Source organism: Cyrtonyx montezumae, unplaced genomic scaffold, assembly GCF_038088225.1.
Source record: "Cyrtonyx montezumae isolate F1298 unplaced genomic scaffold, pur_monq_1.0 scaffold_23, whole genome shotgun sequence".
Lineage (NCBI taxonomy): Eukaryota > Metazoa > Chordata > Aves > Galliformes > Odontophoridae > Cyrtonyx > Cyrtonyx montezumae.
Window position 1 is genome coordinate 2,577,708 of NW_027071970.1, and position 24,505 is coordinate 2,602,212.

Genomic DNA, 24,505 nt, shown 5'->3' on the forward strand with positions numbered 1-24,505 from the left:
AACCTGCCCAGATCCTTTTTAGGGTTGACACTTCATGAGACAGCCTCATTCCCAACTGACAGACAGGTAATACCAGAGGCTGCAGAAGTCAGGACCCAGATATAGGGCATCCCAATGTGAGGCACCATGCACCCAACGATCTCTGGCTCTGCTGCTGCCGCCCAGCACGTTTACAGCCTAACCCAGGCAGAGCATTAACACACACCAAAATTTGAACCTGAAAATAGGCGGACGGGCTTCCCAAAGGAAAACATCCCCGAGAACCCAGCCTGCTCATCTGCTTCTGGATGAGAAATCTAATAAAGTCATTGAAGTGAGTTAGGGCTGGGCACCATTATTCTCCCCCAATTTGTGCTGTCAGCCCCTTGTAAAACATGACATATGACTCTGAAAATTCATCTCGGGCCCCAAACAGAATTTATTCTGCTGTAAAAAAGAAATGTGCTGAAAGAGACTGTGAACAGTGGCCCAGGGACCTCCATGCCACTGAAAACACACACGCACTGATCTCAGCAAACAATTGATTTTATTCCCCATTGCCGCCATCCGTCTCCGCTCTATCCATTGCCAAATCTGGCTGGCAGGAGAATATGAGTTTTAAAGGTCACTACTTAATGATGTTAAGGAGCTGTCCTCCTTCCCAGATAAAATACTGATCAATCTGTAATATTTCTGATTGGGTTCTGCTCATGGAGGAGATGGAGGGGGATTCTGTTCCCCTTTGTGTTTCAAATATACTTAAAGCCCTGCCTGAAATCGAGCTGATAACTCACACTGGGGACTGATGCTGGCTGGACTTGACACATCACACGTCCAGCTCACGGGCAGGAAGCCAGCAGAAGGGGGGATGAAGCACTGTTTAGATAGCTGTACAACATCATGTGCTATTATATCCTTACATAACTTAATGTAGAAGTGCCCAGCCGTCGCCTTTCCCGTTGCCTGTGCACAATTAGAGCAGTTAGAGCAGACCTGGACCCACTTTTCTCCTTGCAAGTCATGCTGCTGAGCTCAGCAGAGAGCTCATGTGATGGCTCAGAGGTGGAGGTTCTGTTGAATTAGGACTGAGCCCCATATTGTGTGGCCAAGATATCCTGTAGACCCGTGCCTGGCTAGCTAGCCTTGCCTTCTTGCAGGCGTTGATTTCAGGTTTTTGTTGGCATGCGTAGAGAGTTTGAGCTTAGGACTGCAGCCCCACAGTTTGCCAGATTTGGTAGTTGAAAATTGTTGTCATTTTTGGAAGTAAACCTTTGCCTGGTAGCTAACGAGGGAAATTTAGGTTAGATCTTAGGAAGGAATTTTTTACTCAAAGGGAGGTGAAGCACTGGAACAGGCTGCCCACAGAAGATGTTGGTGCCCCATCCCTGGAACATATTCAAAGCAATCTGGATGGGGCCCTGGTCAGCCTGATCTAGTGGAGGGCAATCAGCCCATGGCAGGGGGTTGGAAATGGATGACTTTTAAGGTCTCCTCTGACCTAAGCCAATTCTAGGATTCTACCTAACCTTGCAAGCACAGATTTAAGGTTTTTGGTGTCTTTTGGAGAAAGTTTGAGTGTAGGGTAGAGCTCTAGATTTTGCCAGATACAACAGATGAGATTTATGTAATATTTGGAAGTAGATCCATGACTGATAGCTACACTTGCCACCTCCCAGGCATGGATTTTATGTTTTTGAACTGGTGAAAGCAAACTGGCTGAGCTGGGGCAGTGCCTCTGGGAGCTGTAGGATCCTGGGCAGCAGAGGGACAGCATCACTTTACCACCCTGTTTTTAAGGACACCTCATAACTTCAGGGCTATGAACCATCTTTGTGGTGATGCTGCTCGTGAGCTGCTCTGCTGAGCCCTGCCTGATGCTCTGCTGAGCACAGTGCTCATAAAACCAAAGGAGAAGTGCTGGCTCCAACCCTGCTTACAAGGATAGTGCTGGGGAGACCTCCCACAGCCCACACATGGGATGGGCTTTCCTGGCTTCTGTTTGCTGGAAGAAGCAGCATGATTTAAACACTGCCTCCTGAGCCCTCTGCAAGCACACTGCACAGAGCAGGAGCAGCACAGACCATTTCCCACCCCATCCCTGCACGCTCTCATCCCCTCCCCATGCAGCGCAAGAAAAAGAGGAGTAACTTGAATACTCAAAGTCCTCCAAATGAACCAAAGAGCTTCAATTACACCAAAATGCATTTAATTTTCCATCGGGTGTACAGCCTGCAATGAGCACTCTGCCAGAGGAAACCTGCTCGTAATTAATTCAGCAGCCAGCACATTTTGGAGTCTTTCTGAAACCCTCACCAAGAATGCCAGGGATGCGAAGTGGGGAGGGAGGGGGGAGGCATTTATTTATTTTTTATTTTTTAAAACAAAGAGAGTGGGGTCGACTCTGAATTTCTAAAGCCTCTCAGAGGTGCTCAGACTTTGAAGACCCTCCAGAGATGACGTTTGCACCTTTTTTTTTTCCTTTCTTGCTCACTTTGCTCTGCAAAATAAATCCCTCCGACTTTGTCTCACAAAGAAACCAGCTGCCATGCCTAAGGGGCCACTAGGTTCCCAAACCCTTTGCTTTCTCTCAGCAGCAACAACTAGCAAATTAACAACATCTCAGACCCCTATTTATAGACAATTCCGTGCAAAAATAATCCATCTTGTAGTAACCTAGGCCAGGAGCTTGAAGCAGCCAAAGAGCCTGGATTGTGCACACATGCAAAAAGAAGCAGATCAACATATCTTTTTCTCCCTTTTTCCCTCCAGATGGATTTCAGTGAATATCCCAGAGGTGGCTGAGGCTGAACCAAGCTGCATCATGAAGGGACAGAAAAGCCAGAAGCCCATCCAGCCCTCTGGATGCTCCTCATATGTTCTTCTTGATCTCCAACCCCCAAAAGCTGAAGCCAAGGGGCTGGGCTGCCACCTTCCTTCATCCCCAGCTGAGAAGGAAAAAGTCACATCCCTTTTTTTTTTAGGAGATCCTTGAGTTTGGAGGTACCCCTCCAGGCTTTCCCCAGTGACACCTGGTGGGGCTTTGACACAACCATTCCAACCCACACCCTGGCTTTGGTGGACCTGAGCAAGGTCTGAACAACCCCTGTCATGAATTGGTGTTCCTCGTTTATAAGCCACTAGCGCCGTGCAAGCAACAAAACCCAGATCTCAGTCAGACCCCCCCCCCCCCCACCATGTTCAGTGCTCCTACAGACAAAATTCCTGCTGAAAAGAACTGGATTTATCCCATGAAGAGGGGACAGAGCTGCAAAGCAGTGCTGTGATTGCAAAACCTTTGAGGGCAGCTGCTGTGCTGGGGGGCAGTGGGGTGTGCTTGCTGGCTTATCCAGCTACCAAAGACATGGGAGCAGCAAGGGATGAAGCTCAGCAATCGATAAGGCCTGCAATTCATGTTTGTTTTACCCTCTGCTGGCAAAGTCTCCAGCGCTATAACCAAGACTTCAGCTCTTTGCTTTGCTGGAATAAAGTCTGCTGTTTTCATCTGGAGTGCATAAAGTGGAGTCAAAGGTGATTTACTGAATGGAGAGCAGTGATTTCCTGCAAGCAATGCATAAAAACTCCACTGGCTGCTCTTTCTGACATCTGCAACCCCAAGCAAGACTGAGAGGGGACTCTCCTCATCTGGAGAGCTGGGGATGCTCTAGTGGTGAGTAAAGGGAAAATGTCCCCCGTAATTCAGCTACCCAACAAGCAGTGGGGAGAATACCCACATAGCCCAATAACAACGAAGGTGCCTCAAGGGCACCACCAGCATCTTGGGGTTCCTGAAATCAGCTCACTGGCAGAGAGCATCCTCCTGCTCAGAAAGAGCAGCAGAAATATCGCTGCCGTCCACCTGACCTGGAAAAGCAGCTTAGGGGGAAGTGTGCAGATGACAGCGGCAGGGAAGTAGCCAGCGTGCCAGAATTAGCCACCCCGAGGAAAGGGGATTACATGCTTTGGCATGTCCTGGGGGCAGAGCAGCAGCTGGGGCTGGCAGGAGGGGGAAGGGTAGGCTGGGCAGAGGCTGGGACAGCAGGGCTCTGCAGCATCACCCCAGCTTGGCTGTGCTGGCAGCAAGGCAGAGGAAGGCAGAAGAGCCTCACTCAGAGGCGAAGCTCTGTTCTCCTCCAAAAAATCATCGTGCCAAGCACATGGTCTGAAGAAAAAAAGGTGCTCATTTCTGTGGTGTATGAGAGGAGAGCGCAAACAGAACAGGATCTACAGGCAAACATGGAAGAGGTGCAACTCCCAGTGATATCCCAGCCACAATGGAGAGTGGATAGGAAAGAAACAGAAGCAAGAAACACGGCAGATTCACGAGCTATGGCTGAAACACGAGATAAGATATTTTAGAATATGCCTACATATTCCAGGTGCTCTTTAAATTTGTACAGTTTAATTACACTATTATGTAAAATTAAATTGACCAAGAAACCCATACAGCTTCATGCTCTCAGCAACCAAATCAGGTTCCTTCTTTGAAACCAAAGAGGGGATTCTTTTTATTCCCTCCCCCCCCTCCCTTCCTCCCTTCCTTCCTCCCTCCCTCCCTCCCTTCCTCCCTTCCTTCCTCCCTCCCTCCCTCCCTCCCTCCCTCCCTCCCTCCCTCCCTCCCTTCCTTCCTCCCTTCCTCCCTTCCTCCCTTCCTCCCTTCCTCCCTTCCTCCCTTCCTCCCTTCCTCCCTTCCTCCCTTCCTCCCTTCCTCCCTTCCTCCCTTCCTCCCTTCCTCCCTTCCTCCCTTCCTCCCTTCCTCCCTTCCTCCCTTCCTCCCTTCCTCCCTTCCTCCCTTCCTCCCTTCCTCCCTTCCTCCCTTCCTCCCTTCCTCCCTTCCTCCCTTCCTCCCTTCCTCCCTTCCTCCCTTCCTCCCTTCCTTCCTTCCTTCCTTCCTTCCTTCCTTCCTTCCTTCCTTCCTTCCTTCCTTCCTTCCTTCCTTCCTTCCTTCCTTCCTTCCTTCCTTCCTTCCTTCCTTCCTTCCTTCCTTCCTTCCTTCCTTCCTTCCTTCCTTCCTTCCTTCCTTCCTTCCTTCCTTCCTTCCTTCTTTCCTCTCTTCTTTTGTCTTCGTTTCTTTTTTAGGGAAGAGCTCAGAGGCAGTGTGATTAGAAGAGACCCAGTGACACCTGCTTTGAGCTCCAGCAGCATTTTCTGAGAAAAGCCCATCTCTTCTGGCTGATCTGCAAAGACAAGAGGATCAAGCCTGATGCCATACTGGGCAAGGAGCCTATTTGGCTGGGAGAGAGCTCCTCAGCAGTGCTGAATGCAGAAGGCTGTGAGCCATGGCCATGGGCAGCGCTCATTCACTCTACATCTCACTTGGAGCATCCCTTCTGCACTGCACTCACTCCACTCAGGACAAGAGAGGAATGCAACCCTGACCTCAGCAGAGGGCACAAGCCAACAGCTTCTGCAAAATACTACAAAATTCTGCAGTCTGTTCCAACTTTAATGATTCTACGACAAGGCAAGAGAAAGGGGACATCAGCCCACGGTTTGAGTGTGGGATCCCAGCACCATCTGTCCAGGTGGAGGAGAAGCAGAGATGCTCAGCCATCTCATCCTGCCTCCATTGAGCACTCGCATGGCTGTAGAGCCTCCAGCTGCTGAAAGGCACAGCACTGAGCTGAGCTGCTGGGGAAATGTTGCTGCAAAGCCATTCATGTCCCTCTTCAACTTATCGGGCAGAACTGGGCATGCCGTGGAGCGATAGCATTGAGTAATCCCCTCAACAAACACTCAGCCTTGAAGAAGAAAAGCAACCAACAAAGGGATTTTTAAGGTTGCTACTGAGCACTTAATATAGTTTATATTTACAGCTTAATGGTTTTTCAGCATCACTAACTTCCATTCCAACAAAAAGACTTCCACTGTATTGCTTCAGCTTAAGTGATAACTACATCTTCACATTAATAAATATTTTAAAACAGTGGAACTCTAAACTCCTCTGGCACAGAGCCTGCATCTGCTCAGCTGGAGCCTGCATTTGCACATAAGAAAGAACAGATGGAAAAACTCCTTCCGGATCCCCAGGACCACAGCAGCAAGGAGGCTCTCCAGCCCCACACTGGCACCACTCTGCCTGTGGGAGACATTCCCTCTCCTCACCCCACCCCCAAAGGGGCCACCTTATTGCATCCCACACATCCCATCCTGTGCCCTGGGGGCCGGGTGGTGTGTGGACCCCTGAACTCTCATATACACCCCAAAGTCTGCAAGGCTGGCAGATGGCTGCATAGGTCATGGTAAAGTGCTATTCCTCACGGCAATGGAGCTGCCTAAAAGCTCCTTCCTGAGAGTACTGAGACACTTCAGTTCAGGGAACTGGAGGATTAGCTCAGAGCAGGGGCAGGTTCTCTCTGCAGCTCTCACTCCCTGCATTATATTAGCTGCAGCGTGGCTCTGGGCCACTGCTGTCCCTCCACTGTGATGGGGCTTGGCTTAGCCCTCAGGTGAACTTGGTTCTCCCATGATCTGTGACTTTAAAAGCCTCCTGAGAGATGCAATGAGAAAGCCAACCAAAATTTATTCTCCAAAAGAGTGGTGATGAACTGGGGCAGGCTGTCCTGGGAAATGGTGAGGTCACCATCCCTGGGGGTGTCCCAGAACTGTGGGGATGTGGCACTGAGGGAGGAGGTCAGTGAGCATGAGTGGGGGAGGGCTGGGGTCGGACTTGGAGATCTTAGAGGTTTTTTTTCCAGCCTTTATGATTCTATAATCCTAAAGGACATCCAGGCTTAAGGAATAACACTTTACAAGCCTGCATCACACCAGCAAAGCCACAATGGCCCACACGGCCCATGCTGTGCTGAGGAGCCTAGCCTCTCCCTGCTGTTAAACACCAATCCCTGCACAGCCTCCTCAGCCAGGAGCAGTGCTGTCCGTGCTCACCCCATAGACCTTTCCAGATGTAAAGCTCTCGCTGCAAATGTGGCCTTCAGCTCGTGGTCGTGCATCCCTGCAAGGGATCCCATTGCACAGCTGTCACACACGCACACAAACGCTCCTCTGTGCTCCGAGCGAGCAGAGCTGGCACTGGGAATAGCTGGTCCACATCAAACAAAGAATGGGTCACCTCTGCTTCCAATTGCCTGGATGGTTTATTACAGGAGGGAGGGGGGAAATCCACTTTCCTACAAGGATCCAGCTCTGTGAATTCCGCTTGTATAGGAAATTTTACAAAGCTCTGTTGAAGGAAAACTCTGACTTGTATGGTAAGAGATAAAAATCCTTAGAACTGACAAATGGATGTACCCATCTGCTGTGCATAGCATTATCTCTCTACAAAAAAATAAATAATATAAATGAGGGGGGGAGAAAGGAAAAAAGGAAAAAGAAAAGGAAAAAATGGATTGAACTTTGGACGCTTTTCATTTCCCTACAATGTGCAGCAAACTGTGATTCCTATTCATTAAGGGAGAAGATTGACATTCATTATAGTGTGCATTAAATTCCTCATTCTTCTGCTACCCTCAGAATTAGTCTACAGAGGGTAGTAACCAGTAATTTCTATATTGAATTTCTAGTAACAGTGGTCTTTTTCTTCCAAATAAGCAAGGCAATTATAATAAGACACTCTTCCTCCTGAAAGAGTAAAAGAGGCAGTGCCACCTGAAAGCTCTGTTGCTTTCCTTTACAGCTGCGCTTAGACAAGCAGCTCCTGAAGGCATTTGGGAAGAAAGCCCTGTACCCCAGAGCACAAACAGCTCTGCCAGACTTGCAGCTCTTCCTCCCTCAAAGTGCCTTCCTGCTCTGGTTTGTATATAAGATGTTTGAGTCTCGTTGAGCACAGACAGGGCAAGAAAACCACAAGTGTGCTTATATCCACCTTGCAGGACCCAACGTGCACTAGACCTTCCCAGCCAAGGTCTGTGCAGAGGATCCTCTGTGCAAGTGAGCCAGGGGTTGGCTCCCATATCATTTCTGTCTCCTCCTCAGGTGAATGTCAGGAGGGCTGTGCACGGGTTAGTGGGACCATGCTGTCTCATGCATAGCTCAGTCACCACTGATATCCCTTATCTCTGGTGGGGATTCAGATGAATGTGAGCTTAGTAGAGCAATAAGGATAAGTAATTAGCTTCTATGTTTTTAACCAAGCAGCCTGATTTCTCCTCAGACAGCAGGGGACCCGCAGACATTACACACAGATCAGATAACATACAGCAGTTTCCAGAGCCAAGCAAAGCATGATGAGGAATACAGTAAAGGGGACAGACATCTCTTTGTCCTTGCAGCCCACAGCTTTGGAGGCAAGATGCACTTCAGAGAAAATATCTCAGTGATGGGTTAACCTCTGAGGGCACCCAGAGGTCCACCCACTTTTTAGACAGCTTTTACAGCCAGTCTGGAGGGTAGAGCACATGGACTCTTGGGTAGAATGTGGCACAGGGAGCCCCAGGCTTGCATGGGTCCCAACCCACACTCGGAGGACATCCAGCCTCACCAGCCTGAGCTGCACCTAGGAGGCAGAGCCCTCCAGCAGGGACTGGAGCAGCAGCTGTTCCCACACGCCTGACTGGCCATACCCTCATCAAATCATTTCTTAGACAGCAGAAAAGACAGTGAAGAATTATTACAGCGTGCCAGGTAGACATCAGGTGCTTCAATCTGCTCAGCCTATGATAGAGCCATCAAGTCGTGCGAAGCTTGTTGGTACCCCCTCCCTAGAACTTCAGAGCTGCCCTTGGTGTACCAAAGCCACAGCACAGCTCTCCAGCAGGGCCCCAAGAAACACGGGGACAGGGACTCCCAGTGCATCCCACACTGAGATGCCCAGGAGGAACACGAAGCCTGCACCACAGCACTCTGCCCTGCCAGCTCCCACGGGCACTGGTAAGCACCTTCAGAGTCCTTCCAGTGGAAGGGAGCTCCAGAAGCAGGTGTGAACTGCATGCAGCACTGTCCAGGCTCCCAAGAGCCTGGACATCACACAAACCAGACTTGCCACCCATCTGTGGAAGTGATGTGGTGCCTGAAATCCTCTGTGGTGGGTAGTCAAGGAGGTGAGCTGGGTGGCCTCCAGAGGTGCCCTTGCTGGGAATGGGGGACATGGCTGCTTCACATTGCATCTCTGAGTGCCATCACTGCATGACCCCCCCTTGCTCTTTCCCTGCTCTGTCTAGACAGTGAAGCCTGAAACCAGGCAGACTTCCTCACAGGGACACAGCAATCCTGCTATTCTCAGGTCAGGCTCTGAGGTCCCAACCTGTGTCCCTGAGGGACAATCTCATAGCTGGCTGGAGCTGCCTTGCAGGCATTTCAGGGCCAGGATTGCTGGCAGCCCTGCACGTCCTCACCCAGGATGGGGAATAGCCAGGAGAGGGTGCAGATGTCAGGAATGGACACTGAAGGACATTAAGGGCTCATAAGGGGATGAACAGATTACTGGTGCAGCCAGCAAGGCACAGATCAGTATTTCTGCCACAGGGTTTGTAAGGAATAGAGTCTGCTGTAGAAAGCACATCTGGATCTTCTCAGGGCTTGAAAGTGCTATCAGGAATATGTAGACCTTGCATCTTTGCATGGTGAGTTGCCCTTTAGCCATGCTGATTTGTGAGTGCAGCACCCAGCCAGCTGTCACACAGCTCATCACCCCCAGCTGACACGACATGGGGGGACCACGGGGAGTGCAAGGCAGTTTGGACAAGGCACACTTCTCAGTGAGCTCAAACACTGTGTTATCAGAGTGGGCTGATCAACAAGCCTTGCCAGGGACGTTGCAACCCCTGAACCCACTGAGCAGGGAACACAACTGCTTTCCTGCTGCTGAAGAAACTGTACCATCAATGTCAAATCATGTAACATGACAGCTTTAGGAAAGAAATCTACCTCCTTTCACTGGCTTCACTCACACCCATGTCACTCAGAAAGCCAGTGGGCCTCCCTGCCACCTTCCAGAAGATGAGTAGCTCTTGCCCTTTGAAGGACAACTCGTGGGATTTCCCTGCACTGTTCCATTTGGAAGTAGGGCAGCTCTCTCCATAGCTTTCAAGGGACATAAGCTCATCACAGCTCTGGACTGGAGTTCTCGATCCAGGAATCCACCCTCCTTGAATCTCTGCATTAACAACACCAGCAGCTCACACCCTAGCATTTGATGTTTGGACTTGATGGTCTTATAATTCTATTCTTAACCAGAAAACATGAATATGGTGAAAGCTCCATGAAATAACACTGCTTTTAAGAAAGCTTGATAAGGAAGGGGTCTTCTCTTGGCCAGAAAGGTATCTGTGGCCAAGGAGCACGCTGAGTCCACAGATAACCTAATGATAATGGCAGTCCCCCGGTGTTTGGACCCAGTTTTCCACTGGCTTCAAAGCATGCTTCAAGCAAACCATTGCTGTGAGGGGATGATACTCTAAATCCTGTCTCCATTTGGATCTATTCTTCTTCACGCACTTAATTTTGCATTTCTCAGTGCAGAATTTTTGCATAGCTTCGGGGCAGGCTGACTTTTGTAGGCATGTCTGGCACAGGGGCTTCAACTGCTGTCCCTTGAGGCCACCCACTCCCAAGTTGCACAGGATGGGGAAACCCATCCCCATGCTGCTCTCATCTTTCCAACCACTTCAAGTAGACAAGCACGATGCCTTTTTGGTCCCAAAGCAGCACAGCTGGCCAAACCAAAGGCTCTGGCAATATCTTGAATGCTTAACCACCAGCAGTTTTCCTCTACAAAAAATCTTTGCCTTACTCTCTCCTGGGGAGTGAGGACTGTATGGGCAGCATCCTCCCCACCTCGCCTCATAGCTCTGGTGTCTGCCCCCATCCATTGTTCACAGTCGTTCTCCAGGGGACAGCTGTGTTTATAGTTCATTAATTAAGGGGATTTTAATACACCTGTGATGGATTTGTAATGTCTCTTATCTGAATTTACAGGGAGTTACAGAATACATATCAGAGCTTTGACGCTCTCTTAATTAGCACCCAAGCAAATAAGAGCGTGCTAGATCTGGAGATCTTTGGGGCCTCACACTCCCCAACTCAGAGCCACTGCTCTGAGATGTGAATGTAATTTCAAACAGCTGAGGCTGCTTGGAAGGGCACCCAAAACGTATTTGTCGTCGCTTTCCAAACCCTTATTTACTCTCTGCTTTTTCCAAAAACCCCCTGTGGGAGCTGGGAAATGAAGCTATTTTCCTATTGAAACCCATCACGTGGGCATTCTGCTTCGCTGTTTTCAGGGATGCCTGTGAAGGCACTCTGCTCTGTTAGCTCAGGGTGCTGCTGGCCCAGAGTTGCCCACGCTGGCTGTTTTGGAGGGTGCTGCAGGAGAGCTCAGCTGCATGCCTTGATCTCTGGGAGCTCCTACACTACTGATCCTAAAGCACTTCTCCACAGAGACAGCACTGGGGAGTGTAATAACTCTGCAAAAAGCTGTAGGGGACACCTGCACCATGGCCACACAACCAGAGCTGTGCACAGTGCTCTTCAGGTTCATTCCACCATCCCCAAACCACCACTGAGCTCTTCAGCTGGCACAGCCCACGTAGGTGCAATGGGAACACTGCAGAGAGGCACATCCATGCTGACAGGAGCCAGGAGCAGTAACTGAGCTGATGTGACAGGGACGACTTCAGCACGGCTGGCCCAGCAAGCAGAGCAGAGCCCTCCTGGGACACGGAGATGGTCTTTGGTTATTCAGCCATGCTGAAATCCATCTTCTTTGCACTGTCACTCCTGCCCGCGCTGTAATCACATCTTTGTTTTGCTCCATAGACACCTCCCAGGGGCAGCCTGGAAACTCAGCCCTTCAGCTTAGTGTCGGCCCGAGCTAGGATGGTCCCATCAGTCACTGCCAGCCACAACACGTGGAATTCACTTTCAGCTCTGCACATCCAGCAGGGCTGGGAGCTCCCTCCTGCAGCATTGGCTGGGTCAGATCCCATCAGAGTTCCATAAGCCCCATCTCTTGAGGCAGAGGAGCATCCCAGCACCGCCGTGCCACTGCTGCCAGCTCCTCTCAGCACCCACAACTGGGACAGAACCCTCCTTACTTCACTCAGGAGCCAGCTTGAGACCCCCAGACTTGTTCCACCCGCTGGAGCAGCTTCCACTGGCAGTGAAGGCAGAGAGCATGGTGAGCTCCTGCTTGTGGGGAGCACCTGAGGGCTCCCTGGGGGATCTCAGCTTCACCCCCACAGACAGAGCATATGCCACCGATGCCCGCTCCCCTCCCAGCAGTCCCAGCTTGATGCCCCGAATGACATTTCCCAGGAAAAGAACAGCACAGTAAATTCAAAGGTTAAATTTGCATATTTCCCAGGGCTGCTGGGAAGAGCCAGCCACAAGTTGTGAGACGGACTGCTGCCAGCCTACCACGCAGGGTGCACACACCTTGCATCCAGTGGGGCTGCCCATGGGACCCTTTGCACAGCAGACCCTAGTTCTGAGTGGGACAAAAGTGTAGGACCACAGCAGTGGATGAAGATATGGTAGTGAATCTGAAGAAGGCCAGCGAGGAGGAAGGCAGCATTACCTGCCAGGAACAATCAGGGCTGCATGTGTCCTGGGAAGAAGCAATGGGGACGCTTCTGTACTAACTAGGAGAGAGAGCCTGCAGGCTGACATCACTGGATGCTCTCCTGAAAATATAAATACGTGGACTTTCAGCAGGACCCTGTGGGAGGCTGCTCCAGAGCCCTTTCCCACTAACAAAATGCTCTCCTCCTCCTCTACTCTGTGTGATGCCATCTGGCAGTCATGCCAGAAGGAACAGCCAAGCTATCGTCCCCATGCCATTTGTCACTGTGCTTTCTCCTGGATGCTGGATCCTCTTTCCCCACACAGCCCAGCTCAGCCCACCCCGCTTCCCCTGCAACAGACAGTTGCCCCAATGCATCATGCACTCAGGCACATGCACACCCTGTGATGGGCATTTTGGACTTACAACCACACACCTTGTGTAATAATCCAGAAAGACCCAGAGGGTACTTGGCATAAACGACCAATCCTATTCATCATTTTCATCCCCAAGCAGGAGGGCTTTGGGGAACTGAGTACAGGGAGTTGCTGGGGTAGGCAGGCTGCAGCCGGAGCCAAAGCTTGGCCAAGGTCCTTCCGCAGGAGCTGCTGGATTGCACAAAGTCCCTGCTCCTCTCCCTTGCCTCTGTGCTGGTTTTGACACTCCCAACAAGGTGCAATATTCCTCTCCGTGTCATTTAGCTCCTATCACATTGAGAGATCCCTGTGCCATCATTGTCTCCAATTATCACTTCCCACCTCTCCTCGTGCCAAGTGGCAAGCATGTCCCTTTCACTCAGAGCATCTCTTAGCATTGCAGAGAGCCTGTGCTGCTTCAGCCCTGCATGCTCAGAGAGCTCATATATTTAAGCAGCCCGGCACGGTGCTCCTCAGGCTCAGAGCAGCAGGACCACAGCTTGTCCCATCTCCTCCCCAGGGGCTGTGTCTTGCAGTCACACACCCAGGCAGCATGGCATCCGCTGCTGCTGTGGGGGATGCTCAGTGCAACCAAACCAGGAGAGCTGCACCTGGGGGAGAGGTGAGCCCAGCCCCAGCACCCAAGCTCTTCTCCGTCAGGGCATCAGGTCATGCAGTCCTCAGCTTCCCATAAATCCAAGGTCCTCAGGAAATGACCAAGCAAACTGCTTTCAAGAAGACTTTGTCCCCACAGCCCAGCTGGCCACCCAGAAGCGTAGGATTAATTGTAAGCCTAGCAAAACACTAGGAAAGCCAAAAATAAATACAGCAAAAGAAAAACATTTCCCACTGGAAAGCCATGGCCAAGTGAAGTCAGTCTCTTCTGGGCTGGCTCCCAGGAGGCAGCTCAGATTCATTTATTCTGCCACTCATATAAATGTCTCTCTTTGGCTGTGCAGCTCCCTCGGTGCTGCCTTCCAACCTGGGAGAACAAGGGCCCGTTTTTCTCACTCAGCACCAATCTCTGAGCAACAGAGCAGAGCCCAGGCAGCCCCAGCCTCGGGAAAACTGAAATAGTGATTGCCGAGCTGGGAATGCCATTTCAACAGCCTGCTGCACACCTCCCTCCTGCCCTGCCAGTGCTGCCAGGTTCAGCTCTACGCAGCCACCACCACGCATGGCATCCCTGCAGCACCTCACTCTCCCACCATCCATCACCACGCACGTGGTTAGCGTCAGCACTCAGGACCGTGAGCTGCTGTAATTACCATTATTAATCCCCCCCCCCCCACTCCCTTCACGACATATTAGCTGCAAATTGAGAAAAGAGGGAGGGAGGGAGGGAGAGAAGTCCCTGAAGTTGATAAATCAGCTGCTGGCAGAGGAGAGATGCTGCACCTCGGTGCACACCAGGCTCAGCCCCAAGTGACCAGGAACAGAATGAAGCAAACCAGAAATAGAGTGCCCATATGGAGCCAAATCCCATCATGGTAGCCGAGGGCTAGTGGTCTCACAGAGGCCCAGCCCTGTTGTCAGCAGTCAGTCTTCTCTCAGGTAACGGTGATAGTGCAAGAGGTGATGGTCTTAAGCTGTGCCCGGAGAGGTTCAGGTTGGATGTTAGGAAACACTTTTCTCAGAAAAGAGAGGTGATGCACTGGCACAGCTGCAAAGGGAGGGAGGGGGTCACCAACCCTGGAGGTGTTCCAGAATCATGGGGATGTGGCACTGAGGGACGTGGGCACTGTAGGAGTGGGCTGGGGTTGGCCCTGGGGATCCGAAAAGCTTTTTCTAACCATAACGATTCCTTGATTTCTACGGTTCAGAGGAAACTGTCCCACCCAATTTTGTGGAAAAGAAACCACCAAATCTTTCAGAATGTGGCACTGAAGACCCCCCCCCCCAGCACCCAGACAACCATTTCCAGAGCATCTCAAACCCGGTACACCCTATGGCTCACAGAGCTATGCTGCTGACACCCAGGGCTGCAGCTCCCACAGGCACAAGGGATGCGTAGATGAACCAGAGGGGAAAAATCCCACGGGTTTGAAGGCTGCTGGGTCTGCAAAAAGGCTGCTGACCTGTGGCTGCACTCGCTGGAAGAGGACAGAGCTCCTTGCAATGAAACCAGAGAGCTTCCACGTCACTCCAGACCAACGGCTCCCAAGCACCCTCCACACCAGGAGCAGGATGCACTTACGCAGCACGAAGGGAGGAGGGGAGCAGTAAATAAACCCGCATCGCGTTACCCAGCCAACAAAACGGGGCCGCTGTCAAATTGCTGCGAGGCTGTGAACGAAAGGAGTGTTCCCAGCACGCAGGCTAATGCCTTTCTTCTGAAGGGAAAGGGACAGACAGCCCTCTAGTGTAAAGCCAACACTAACCACGTCTGCACGGCCACGGGGAGCATCAGTCATGCCAGCCCTGTGCTGGTTGCATGCACTTGGAAGGGCCCTTGGCCAGGCTTGACTGGAAGCAAGGAAAGCCAAATCCTGGTCCTCCAAAGGCTTTCCCTGCCCCCCTCCTCCTCCTCCTGTGTATTTCAGAGTCAAGCTGGCTTGGCATCCCCTTCCCACACACATCACCGTGCTACACGCTGCGCATCACGCACGGCCCCGCTCATCACTCACGGCCTCAAGAAAGGCACCCAATTAAAATCAATATTTAAAGTCATCAAACCAGGGCACACAAATTTTAACAGCCACGCAATTCACTCTGACATAACAACGTGGGGTGCAGAGTCGAGAGCTGCGCCGGAGCGCCCAGAGCACAGTTCTGCCCACAGTCTTCAAAATTTAATGAAAACACACCAATTTTAAACACTTTCCCAAATCCAGCTCACAAAACCTGTCACTTTGATGTGAACGGTCCCAGCCTCACCCTAATCAGTCACTTTTACTTCCTCCTTAGTAGCTAAAGACGCAAATGAACTCCCAGCAAACTGCACAGCTTCAGGAGAAGAATTTAGCAGCCAGATGGATCGAGCAAAAGATTCATTCTTTGGGAAAAAATGAAATAAAATTCAACCAGTTTCCCCAGTGAACAGCGCATGGGAGAGGATCTGACACATCAGAAAGCAAAGCTGAACTGCAATCACAGTTGTTGCTTCTGTTGCATTAATGACCCCTTCTTCCTAGATCATCATGTACATCCATGCAGGGCACCAGAATGGTCCAGTTTTTTTCAGGGTGGAAAAGAAAGCACCGAATTTGAATGTGAACATTCCTTTGTTTCCTATGGAAGGTGCAACGCCAAGAGATGAAATAAACTACCATCAAGAAATGCAAGGAGCCATCTTTTTCTTATTATTTCTTATCTTTTTCTGAGTCTAAATTCCAGGAAGCAAACAGGAAAATGAGCATCATTTAGCAGAAGGACTTTGATCCCCTAAGGGCAGCAGAAGGGACACAGGTATCCCATGTCAAAGGCTGGTTTCTCCTTAGCTGGAATTTGAGAAGGGGAACCCAACAGAAGAGCAGAGCAAGGTGTTTGGAGGGTAATCCCTGACTTTCTAAAGGGTTTCTAACCCACAGCTAAGAACATTTAAGCACAGCACGGAAAGGAATGATGTGCAGGTAAGCACCGATGGACCCCAAGCTGCACATGAGCAAATGGTGGCTCATATTGTGAATAGGGCAGGTGTATCCCAGGGGAAAGGCTGATGTCAGCCTCACCCTGTAGAGCCTTCAAGGAACAGCACTTAAAAAAGTCACAATATGCAAGAAGTTCCTTCCTTCCAGAAAATCTCACATGCTTTGGCACATGCTTGTACAACGCTTTGGGCTTCCATTGGCAGCTCCAGGAAGGAAGGCTATAGAATAAAACGAAGCCCTTTTCTAATCCCCTGATTCCAGGAGCAGAGAGAGCTGAGGGAGACAGTAAAATACTGCAAAATGTGCCATCACTGATGTTCAGCTCCAAACTGCAATACAAAGGCAGCGAGGGAGGCAGGCCGGAGCAGAGAGACAAACCTGCTGCTGGTGCAGCACCAGCCCTAAGGAGAGCACCATCCATCTTGTCACCTGATGTCATGTGTCACTGCTGCCTGCACCCGCATGCTTCAGCTCAGGTCCAACTTCTGTGTGCATTCTAGGCCCCCTGGGAGATAGCTCAGCATCACTCTCCCGTCGTCAGAGCTGGATAAGCTGAGCAATCTGCTCAAGGGTACAGGGAAGTGAAAAGCAGAGCCAAGAGCAGGGTGCAGAAGCCCGGACCTCAGTGAGGCAAAGGAAATGGAGGCAGTGCCCATGCATGCCACATGCAGACGCTTTCTGCCTCAAATCCAGGTAGGATTTCCATGTGTGCTGCACACACACACCACAGGAAATAACCACTTTGAAGCCACCCTGCTCTGAGTCATCACTGAACACCTCCATAGCAGCAGCCACCCAAACCTCGTGCTGCTGCGTGCTGCTGTAGCTCTAAGAAGAGGTGAGTTTGCACATTTTAGCAAAGTCTGGTGCAATTCCTTTGGCATTTCTATGCAAGCACGAGAGGTTCCACCCTTTGCTTCTTTTTGCTGATTGACTTTTCTGCGTCATTTTTCCCCCTTTTCCTTCAGCCTCTGGAAACCTCCAGGAGTTGCAACCATAGCAAAAAGGGAAAGGAGAGGTTGGGCTCCGTGGATCACAAGCTCCCACCTCCCTCCCACACACACAGCTCATAGACCCAAATGGCTCCAGGACACAGCAGAAGGACGGGAGGGAGAAACCCTGGTGCAATTCTCAGCCCTTGCAGGCACCACAGTGCAGTGCTGCCTTGCTCTTTGCAGTGGTATAGGATGCTCCCGTATCCTTGCATGCACGTCTCCGGATAAACAAACCCCTTTAGGAAGATCAAAAGAAGCACTTGGCACTCCAAGAAATGTCTTAATGAAGGTGACGGCAGCGTGGAGCATTGCAAATCCAAGGGAAGAGAGAGCATGCCTAATTAGACCGACTTCTTTTCTTCTCCTTTCGGTTCTGCCCTCCCATGGGTCGCACAGGGCAAATCCTACACCCGGACCGTGGCCTCAGCCTCTCTGCCAGGGCACATCCTGCAGCACGTCCAAACCACACACAGTGGGCACAGCAGCCACGGGCAGGCTCAGCACAGGGATTAGAGCTCAGCTCCTTGCAATCTTCCTTGTCCTGCTTTGTGCTGAGGCTCTGGCTCAACCGATCTCTCCCCTCTCCCTTCTCCTCCTCCCCTCCTTTGGGGCTCAGAGTGGGGAGGGAAGGAGGATGCTGCGCATTCAGGGCAGGCAGCAGATCCTTGCAGCAGCATTGTTGTGCACGCAGGGCCCATGGCAGCATGCCCAGGAGCTGGGATCCGGAGCATCCTTCTCTTCTCTGTCCCCATTTCAGTCTCTCACACTGCTCCCAAGCCAAAATCCACAGAGGTGCTGCTGGATTTGCAGATTTTGCTTCCCTTCCTCCCCACTGCTGCCACTTCTGCACTTTATGAGCTCTCACTATGCAAAGCCCAGAGCATCCAAACATGGGATGCAGGTAATTAACAGAGAGCAGGGCTTGCAAGGACAGGGCTGCCACATTCCCCACGTTCTGGTCAGCTGCATGAACACCCACTGCCCACAAACCACAGCAGTGCAGAGGGCAGTGGCAGCTCTCACTGCTTCTAATTCACTTATTTTCTGAGCCAGCTTTCTCTTACAGGGCAGAATATCACAAAACCAGCAGAGACACAGCCACATCTGCACTGACACAACCTCACAGCACGGAGCAGCACAACGGCACCTTGCTATTTTTGCTCTAATATTCCACTTTAAAACACCTCTCAGAACACATCCATGGATGGACACACAGAATGTTGGACCAAAGCACTGTGCTGCCTGGTGAGGAATAAGGAACAAAGCTTGGGAAATGCTGAGGCTCCTTGAAATGAACGGAAAAGAGTAAAGAAAGGAAATATAAAATAATTCACTGATGGTGTTTTCCCTCAAGGAAAAGAAAGAGCTGCTGCTACATCGCCAAATAAATATTCTCCAAGCTTGGTGTGGGTTCTTATACTGCAGGATTTTGTTTTTCATAAGAAATTCTATTAAAAAAATAAGAAAAAAGAGCTTGGAAAAACCTCTTTTAATATATATAAATTGTGTTAATAAAGCAGGAAGTGCCGAGGACACCAGGTGAAAGCTCTGCCTCTAACTGCCCCTGCTGGCTATTTCTGGCTTACAAAGCACTCAGAGCATTCTGGCAGCCCCCGGTCGGGAAACGTAGTCCAGATGCAAGAGGATGGTCACTCATCTAAACATCGTCTCCCAAGGTTCACAAGGACTTCACAGTCACACCTACCAGCAAGCAGCAGCCTCTCACGAGTGGCGGGGGAAATAATAAATAAATAAACGAATCAAAAAATGAAAAAGTCAACCCCCTCAAAGCTTCGTTCTATAAATAAAGCTGTCGTAACGCGGGTTTTGCGTTTCATTATCTTCGGGAGCAGCTGGAAACGCGGGAAAGTCACGGTGCAGAGACAGTGCTGCAGCATCACCGAGTGCCCGAGTGCTGCACCACACCCATCACCTGGGTACCACGGCCAGCACCACGGCGGGCAGCCGTGGGGGTCAGACCAATGGGTCGCCCAAATGCCTACACCATGGCACATAGCAGAGGGATGCTGGACACCTCAGCATCACCCAAGGGCCCTGCAGGCCCAGCACTGCAACCTGCTCTCCCCCCACCCCCCGCTCCCCCCAAGGTGTTTGCCAAACTGAAAGCCATTGGCCGTTTCACGGCTGAAAAGGATTCGAGGAAAGACGTGTTTGGAGCAGGGCTGGGGTGCATCCGTTTGCTGGCACGAACGAATGAGCTGGAGTGTCTTCCAAATAGAAAAAAATAAAACGAAATAAAAAGGAAATGAAAAAAAAATAATAACAAAAATAATGATTGTATCTTTAAAGCGAGCAGGAGATGGCATAGATGGGAAGGGACTCGGTGCAGCTCCGTGTGCCAAACGCTCCCTTACCCAGCAGCCTGGGCTGCTACGAGGGGCCGATGGCTCGAGATCAGTATTGCAGCCCTCGGGCTGGCTTTCCAGCAGCACACCTGGGCACGCTTCTCCAAGCAGCCCGAACCTGGGAGCATGTGCTCCTCCGAACTCGGGTTTCCATGTCGGGTTTCACCCGGAGACGCTGCAAATGGGATGGGCAAAGCCACGAGCTTACAGCGGGGCACCCCCTAACCAGGGGTCGCAGCCCGATCCGTCCGCACCGGGAACTGGAAAGCAGAAAGTCTGCCCGAGCAGATGGAAAAGGGCGATCTGCAGCGGGAGGAGGCTGCCCTGCCGGGCTCCTCCGCGAGCTCCTCTGCCCGGCGGGCACCGAAGCGGGCGGGGGTCCCTTAGGGAGGGGTCGGCCCCGCGCACATCCCCGCAGAATCCCGATCTCGGGGATCCCGCAACCTCCGCGAACTTCCCCGGCCGGAGCTATCCGCGGCTCCTCCGCAGCTCAGTCGGGAGCGGAGCATCGCTCCGCGGCAGCCGGGAGGGGAGCGGAGGAAAGCCGGGCTGGCTGCCTCCGCCCTCATCTCAGGCTCCGCCGTTCCGGCCACCTCCCCCAGCAGCACGGGCTTTGCCCCGGTGGGAGGCAGCCTTGAGAGCGGAGGATGCCGCTTTTTTTCCCCCGGCCCAACCTCCTTAACACTTTGCCTGCCCCAACTTCGGGGGGAGCCCGGCCGCACCGAGGCGGGGGGAAGAGGGAGCAGGAGGGGCCGCATCTCGTAGCCGTGCTACCCTCATCCAGCCCGGCCTCAGCCTCCTCTCCCCCCACCCCACCTCCGCCTCTCCCGGGCCCAGAGACATGCGGGCCCCCAACCCACGGGTGCCGGCCGCTCTCCCCCAGCGGTGGGACCCCGCCGCTCCGCCGAAGAAAGTTGCAGGCAGGGAAGTTCCGAGTCCGCACCGCACCGTGGGATGTGGCCACATCACTCTGCCCTGGGGAGCCTCGGCGGTGATGGTGGTGGTGGTTGTGGTAGGGGGGGGGGGGAGACGCACCTACCTTCAGCTATCGCCCTCTTCATCTTAGGGGTCGGGGAAGGCACGTCTGGAGGCGCAAAGTCGAGCGGCGGAGTATTACAATCCTTGAGAAAGCGGAGCAGGTCCTCGGTGTAAAAAACTTCAGCCCGAGCGCGGAGCGGAGCGCGGGGAGGGGGCTCTCCCTGTGCCGGTGCCCTCGCTCATCGGGGGAATGAGCAGCCCCCGAGCTGGAGTCAGCATCCAGGCGAGGCTCCCCCTCCCTCCCTGCCTGCCCGCCCGCCTGCCTCCTCCCTCCGTCCTCCCTCCCGCCCGCCGCACGCACGGGGCCGGGGCCGGGGCTGCGGCGGATCCCGCGGAGGCAGAGCCGGAGGCGGCGGAGGGGAGAGCGGAGCCTGCAGCGGCGGATCCCGGGAGCGAGCGAGCGGGGAGCGGGGCTTGGAGAGGCGATGAATGTTTTATGGGATCATGTGGTTTGACGTGAGAGGAATCAGCCTAGCTCGGATTTACTGGCTGAAGGAGTGAGAGGGAGGACGGGGGAGACGGGCACGGGATGGAAGGAAGGAAGGAAGGGAGGGAGGGGCCGCTCCGGGGGCAGCCGGAGCCGTTCCGACGGCGGCGGGTCCCCGCGGTGCCCGGGTAGGGCGGCGTGGGGCTGGGAGGTTCATTCCTGGAGGAGAAGTGCCACCTAAAGGATGCTGCGGATAGGGCCGGCCGGGAGGATGCGGGCATCGGGCCGGCCGCTCCCTCGCCTCCAACCGGCAGCGGCTCCTGGAGCCGCCCGCAGCCCGCAGCGCTCGGCACGGGCATCACTGAAGGATCCTGGCGCTCCCGAGCCGGGTCCTCTCCGGGCAGGCTGCGGAGGCACCTGGCTCAGCTCTGCCCTGCCGCAGAGACCGCTGCCGGGATCCTTTCTGCTGCTGTGGGGTCACTGCGTTCCCAGGGGAGGCCGAGTGAAGGCAGTCTGCATCTCCTCCCCGGCTCTACCCGATCTCATCCCACCACCCGTGTGCTTTTGGGATCGTTCTCCTGCTGCAAGGATGAGAGCTTGCCTCAGTTTATCTAAAAGCATAATATTTACACTGGTTGAAGATGAAACAGAGTGAAGGTGGTTTTCCATCCTCATCCCTCTCACTTGTTTCCCTGTCCTGGAGCAGACAGTGCTCAGTGCACAGGCAGCTCCCATCTGCAGCTGTCCCGAGGAGCAGGAAGCCAGATCTCATTAAACTGATCTCATTTGCTCAATGGGCAAAGGAGGAAGGAAGGATGGTGCCAGAAAAAGCAGAAAGTTTTGAGAAGGGAGACACGGTGGCTCTGGCTCTGCTAGTGAGATGTTTAGAATTGCTATCTGTGTGTGTATATATATATACATATTTATAATATATATACAGGTATGTATGCTATTGAATATCCATCTCTCTCTTACGACTTGTCACCCTTATCTTGGCCATCTCCAAAGCTGCTTGCACCCAGTGCTTGTGCTGTAACCACGTTATTGAAGGCCCACCCAGCTTGCTCTGTAGGGATGGTAAAAGATGAGACAGCAAACTGGTACAATGCCTCCTCTCAACCAAAGATCTCCAGTGCCTGCAGTCACCTGTGCAAAAAGGAAGGGTCAGCTGGGCATCTGAGCCAGCTGGAGGGCATTTATTAAGAGCAGCCTCTGCCCGCAGGCATCTGGGTTGCGTGTCTTCCAGACGTCTTCTAGAAACCTTTTGCTGTCATTTTATCCACCATCCACAGCCAAAGTGTAAATGTGGAGCTGGGAAAAGGCTCCCTTTGGGAACAATGTCGGATCATCAGAACTGGGACAGGACGAGGAAGGCTGCAGCTGGCAGAGCTCTGGGGACGTCCCACAGATTGTCTTAGGGGCAATGTGTCTTGGCCAAGCTGTGGGAGTAGAGCTTTTTTGATTATTTTTTTTCACTTTGGCACTGTGTCATCACCAAGTCGTAAAACTGCACAAAGCTGGAGAGGTTCTGAAGAAGCTGTCATGTTCTGCTGCAGTTCAAGAACAGAGATTCAGAGGCCAGGTTAGGACCCTGAGCACCAGAGAGCCTGCAGGATGGCTATTCTCCAGATCCTACCCCATAATGCAGGGTTTTTAGGGCACCAATGGACAGAGATGAATCTGGCTTTTCTCAGGACAGGACAGAGCCTCCCAAATGTAAAAGTAGCCCCACTCCTATGCAGTAATACTCACTGTTGGAGGCTTAAGTTTTGAGGACTAGCTGGGGAACAGCTGGAAGCAGCATGTGCTTTCAGGGATGCCCTCACCTTGACTCTGGACAACACCTGTGCCAAGACTAGATGCACGGCCAGCCTGGGGGCAGCTCCCTCCCAGCTTGGCTCAGAGGCAGGGCATTGCCTCCATTCCATCCCATTCCAGTCTTCTCTACTCATTTTGCTTTGCATGCCCTGTTTCCTCTGCCCATTCTGCATAAGGGCAGTGTCCAGCTGTACTCCTGCCCACCTTGAATCCCACCCTGCACCCAACCCGGCGTGCACTGCCCAACCACACCCTGCACTATACAGCCTCTCCCTTCTCTGCCAGCCCTGCACACACTGCCCCAGACTCTTTGAGAACATGCCATGTAGGGAGTGCTGTGCTCTCACAGTTTCTAACCCTCCCAGCTCAGATGGGTCCATGGCCCATTTTGCAGTTTGCTGTCTCCTTTAGCTCCTGTAGAAGGCAACAGGTCTGCTCTGAAGAAGGAGGTGGAGAGAGTTTCAGGTCTAAAGGAAAGGTAAGTTCAGGGAGTAGACAAGGAGTCCCCATGCTATCTGCTGGTAGCATGATTTATTGATTTTTGAACATCTGGGAAGGTGAAGGAGGATGATCCCACCCTACCCTTCTCTTTCTGCAGTGATAGTCTAGCTCCTGCAAGTCAGCAATATGCTTCTCCTCCCCTGTAAACACACCCCCAAGCACTTGTGTTTAAGTAGTGCCCTCTGACATTGCCATCCCAAGTAATACATCGGGAAAGAGAGGTCGCCTACATGCAGAGCATAAAGATCACTGTAGATAAAAGGACCGTGGAGCTCGAATTGTCTGGGGGAGAGCAGGAAGGTGAACCCAAGCAATGAAGGAGTTAACTGAAGCTATCGTCACAAGGCCAAAAATTACAGGTTCTAACACCAAGGCAGCAGGCTGTATGCGGCTGTTTGGCTGACATTTCTGAAAGGTTAATCTTGATGTAGAGAGAGCACATCCACAGAGTGCTGGGCCTGACTTTTCTAGCAGATTCCTGCCCCACTTTGGGCTGGTTTAAAACCCAACAGTCTGTAGCATACAGGACACTGTGAAGTAACATGGTGGCTGTGACCCTGGCATGCAAAGTGGCTTATCCTAGTGCCAGCTGGCTTTCCAAGTTCATGTTACGAGATGTGGAAGGCTCTCCCCTCTGTGCCTGCACACTGGGCATTTGTGCTTTCTGTTTCCCAACATGGCTAAGCACTGTCTAGCAAAGAGAAAGAGCCTCCCAAGCAGGCGATCTCCTGGGAGATGTGAGGTGGCTTGCAATTACAGCGTGAGGAGTTCTGTGCAGCTCATTTGCAGCTTGGAAAGGAGCCAGTATTCACTCAGATCAAGAGACACCTTGCTTTGACTGGATAATTACATGATCGTCTCTACCTAGTGCTTAATCACACTTAGATCTGTTCTCTTCCTTCAATCATGAGTACTGTT

The 24,505-nt window shown here is 52.2% G+C and overlaps 1 protein-coding gene across 1 annotated transcript in view; it reads right to left on the reverse strand.

Moving 5' to 3' along the window:
* Positions 1-20,864, reverse strand: part of RTN4R (reticulon 4 receptor) — a 64,673-nt gene extending 43,809 nt beyond the window's left edge. The window contains exon 1 of the mRNA XM_065738649.1: positions 20,843-20,864. Coding sequence (XP_065594721.1) covers positions 20,843-20,864 — 22 coding nt within the window. The remainder of the gene's footprint in view (positions 1-20,842) is intronic.
* Between the last annotated feature and the right edge of the window lie 3,641 nt (positions 20,865-24,505).